The sequence below is a fragment of the Papilio polytes genome, unplaced genomic scaffold (assembly GCF_000836215.1).
Source record: "Papilio polytes unplaced genomic scaffold, Ppol_1.0 DF824158.1, whole genome shotgun sequence".
In the NCBI taxonomy this organism is placed as follows: Eukaryota; Metazoa; Arthropoda; class Insecta; order Lepidoptera; family Papilionidae; genus Papilio; species Papilio polytes.
This window is the reverse complement of record NW_013525046.1, coordinates 1,307,499-1,311,179: the sequence shown is the minus strand read 5'-3', so window position 1 is coordinate 1,311,179 and position 3,681 is coordinate 1,307,499. Positions and strand designations below refer to the sequence as shown.

General features: G+C 34.2%; 1 protein-coding gene across 1 annotated transcript in view; it reads left to right on the top strand.

Annotated features, from left to right (window-relative positions):
• Positions 1-907: 907 nt before the first annotated feature.
• Positions 908-3,681, top strand: part of LOC106111492 (fatty acyl-CoA reductase 1-like) — an 8,259-nt gene continuing 5,485 nt past the window's right edge. Inside the window, exons 1-4 of the mRNA XM_013293611.1 lie at positions 908-1,606; positions 1,805-2,021; positions 2,608-2,703; positions 2,769-2,885. Coding sequence (XP_013149065.1) covers positions 2,623-2,703; positions 2,769-2,885 — 198 coding nt within the window. The 5' untranslated portion in view covers positions 908-1,606; positions 1,805-2,021; positions 2,608-2,622. The remainder of the gene's footprint in view (positions 1,607-1,804; positions 2,022-2,607; positions 2,704-2,768; positions 2,886-3,681) is intronic.

Here is a 3,681-nt window from a genome sequence, read left to right as displayed (position 1 = left end):
TATCAATGAATACTTTGTTTTTTCTATGGTGTTACTTAATGTACATTACAAAGAATACATATTTCTTGAATTATACTTATTTCGAAACGAATAAGGAATACAATATAATAAGTTATACAAAAATAAGTAAGGAAGAGGTAAAATTTATATTTGAAATTAATATTTCTATTCTATTCTTACAAAAAAACTAACATGACAGATCATTACAATATTGGGTTAAGTATATAACCTTTAAATTAACATAAATGTTGCATAGAATTTCTCAATGTAAATTTGATGCATAAGTGTACGTACACACGCACTTAATGATCAGTAATAAACCAGCTGTTAAAGTGATTGGGCGTTTATTGTATACACCACGCATCTGTCTACAAGTGGCGACGAGGATTGGATACAATATTGACATCGCCTGTATCCTTGTAGTAACGGCCAAGCGGAGAATTCCATAAAAACTTGTAAAAAAATGATTAAGTCGATGCTTGCTAACGAAATAATCCATATTAATAATTAAAAGATGAATTATCAGAGTTTCTTTTCCATTATAGGAACACCGTTGTTCTACTGGTAAAACTCCAGCCCGATTAATGTTTGGTCGTAAGTTAACAGGCAGATTGGATGTGATGCAGCCTAAAATATGTAATACAATAAATGGTGATAATGTTGTTGATAGTAAAATTGTAAATGATAACTTACCGCCTAGTAGACGGTTCCATGTAAATGAAGTTGTATGGGCAAAGTGGTTTTACTGGTAGAAAGTATAGATGGTCAATGGCTTAAATTATTAAAACTTTGAGAAAACAAAAATGTTTAACTTTAAACTGTCGTGGTTTTTACAATTATAAAGTTCGTAAGATACGGGTTTCTTACCACGATTGGGTTGTTTTAGCTCCCGATATTTCGGCACAGTTGCATGCGCCATGTTCACGGGCTGACTGAAGTGATGCGGTAGTGTGAAAAAAAAATGTTACACGAATATCGGTCTACTTTTCTCCTGATACGGCGACCACTATTATTACTGTCCTTGTTTTCACTAAACACTAAGTCCACACTAGATGTTTTCTGCCGACAAACTACACTCACGGTGTCCACACTTGTGCGCGCGTTTGAAGTTGCTGTCCAGTTGTGTTGTAATACTGGATTACTGGATTCCAAGTACTCGACAATTTAACCCCATCTTCGTAACCCGTATCTTACGAACATTATAAGAATGTTTAAGCAATATGTTGTGAAATTTAATGTAACTTGTAATAAACACATAAATCAGCTTATTAAATATCAAAAAGGAAATAAGGTTGAGTCGAGTGGTAGTGATAAAGCATTAACGTCACCGACGAAGCCAGCGCTTGAGCAACTCGACCAGTCAGCGCCTAAACAGGTCGTTCCACTAAGCCAGCCGTCGCAGACGTAACCTTCTCCTCAATCCTCACATTTAGAAATAAGTACAGAGCTCCCTGAGCAATCGAGTGACAGTGAAATGTGACAGAACATGGTGGTGACGCTGAGGTCTTTGAAGGCAGTGGTGTGACGCCCGGTCAATCGCCTGAACTCGTTGCTCAATCGCTACCAAAACCGAGAGTACTAACATCTTCCGTGCGATCAAGTACAAGTGAGCAATCAGATTACCAAAGCGTAAATTAAGACATTATAAGATTTTTTACCGAAAGATGTTTTTTTTTTTTTAATTCATTAGTAGTTTATAGTTGTACATAGTATATAGTTTTTGATTTTCTTGTGTTATGTTGATTTTTTGTATTTTCCTTGTTATTTTATAAGTTATTCCACAAATGTTTTTGTTCTGCACCAGGTCCTGAAATTGATGTGAGAGCAATGATGCATAAGTGTGCGTGCACGCGCACAGAATGATCAGTAATAAACCAGCTGTCAAAGTGATTGGGCGTTTCAGTTTACATTCCACGCACTTATACTACAAAATTACAAATAGACTATCGTTTATTTAGTACTTGAAATCCGCTCTAGCTACACGAGTCTGTGTAGTCCTTTAAAAAAAGGGTAAGCATAAGGTAAAGTGCTATCAAGTTTATTGTAAATTATTTAATGTTTTTGTACAAAAATATCCTCTTGATAGATTGCTTTCTTTTTTGTAATCGTTAATGATTTCTTGTGTTTATTTTTAGCTCGCTTAATTCTCTATTTTCTTGTATTTCTATTTACATAGGGTTTTAGAAGAATATACTAATGATAATTTAATCTTAGGAGCTCTTTTTTTAATTGTTATAGTTTTGTTTTCATTAACGGAGGGTATTTTTTATCAGGCATTTTATCTGAATTTACTTCTCACGATATTCTATTTGTCATAATTTATCTGTAACATGTTCATATTATTTTTTTTTAAATTTATTAACCGATGAAACAAAATATGTGTTAACATACTATGAGAATTATTCATTACTAGCTTACACCCGCAACACCGTCTACGTGAAATTAAAAAAAAAATAAGTAGCCTATGTGTTCTTTCAGACTATCCTCTACATCTGTACCAAATTTCATCGAAATCCGTTCAGTTGTTTAGGCTACACTTTAACAAACATCCATCCATCTAAATTTTCGCATTTATAATATTAATATGATAATATGATTCCTTCCCAGATTTCGAGAATAATAATGGAACACTTTGATAATGTCGCTAACTTTTACGCGGGAAAATCGATTTTTATCACCGGTGGTACTGGCTTCCTTGGAAAGGTATATTTTAAAATGATACTCAAATTGTCAATTCTGTCAAAAAACTATAAATACATATGTTACAGGTATTAATAGAAAAGCTTTTGTACAGCTGTCCGAAATTAGATAATATCTATGTTCTGATTCGTGGAAAGAAAAATGCAACACCTGAATCTAGGTTACAAGAAATGCTTAACCAGCCAGTAAGTGTATCGTTTTATCTATCTGTATCTATACACTAGCTGTTGCTCGTGACTTCGTCCACGTAATATTAGTAAAAAGTAGCCTATAATATGCCCGGGTATGACAGCTACCCTTGTATAGATGTAAAAAAATTGTAGTATCTGTTTGTAACATCATAGAAAAATTCTAGATTTCGGAAAGATGGTGTTCTTGCATTGCTGTTAACGAAAACCGCATTTAATTTTTTTTGTCTGTCTGTCTACAAGCCGTGTTTGTGCCAAGTAATATCCGAAACGGATCGGCCGATTTCGACTGGACGTTCACTGAAGGGTAGCTGGCATAAACGAGCATATTATAGGCTACTTTTATCTATACTATTATAATAAAGCGTAACACACTCTTTTTGTTGCCTAAGATGTCAGCAATTACAGCATACTATATATTTTAACGCCATTAAACTTAAGGGGTTAATATTATGGATAAAAACCCTAATGTGGGAAAGAGACCATAGGTTGCTGCCAACATTAAGGAAGCAAGGTTGCCTTCATGTCATGTCATTTTGACATTTGTAATTGATAATTTGACAATTGTAAACAATGAAATAAAATTTTCATAATTTTATACGAATGAAGTCGCATGGGAACAGCTAGTATCAAAATATGGCGTGGAGGAAATCTCGAGCAGCAGCTTGTTATATATATTGGGGCTGGTAAAAGAGTAAACTAATAGTTTAAGAGCGGGCACTCCTTTGACTAAACTATCGCACAACTGTTGTGCGTTTGTCGATTGTTTCGCAGCCAATATAAAGAGGACATT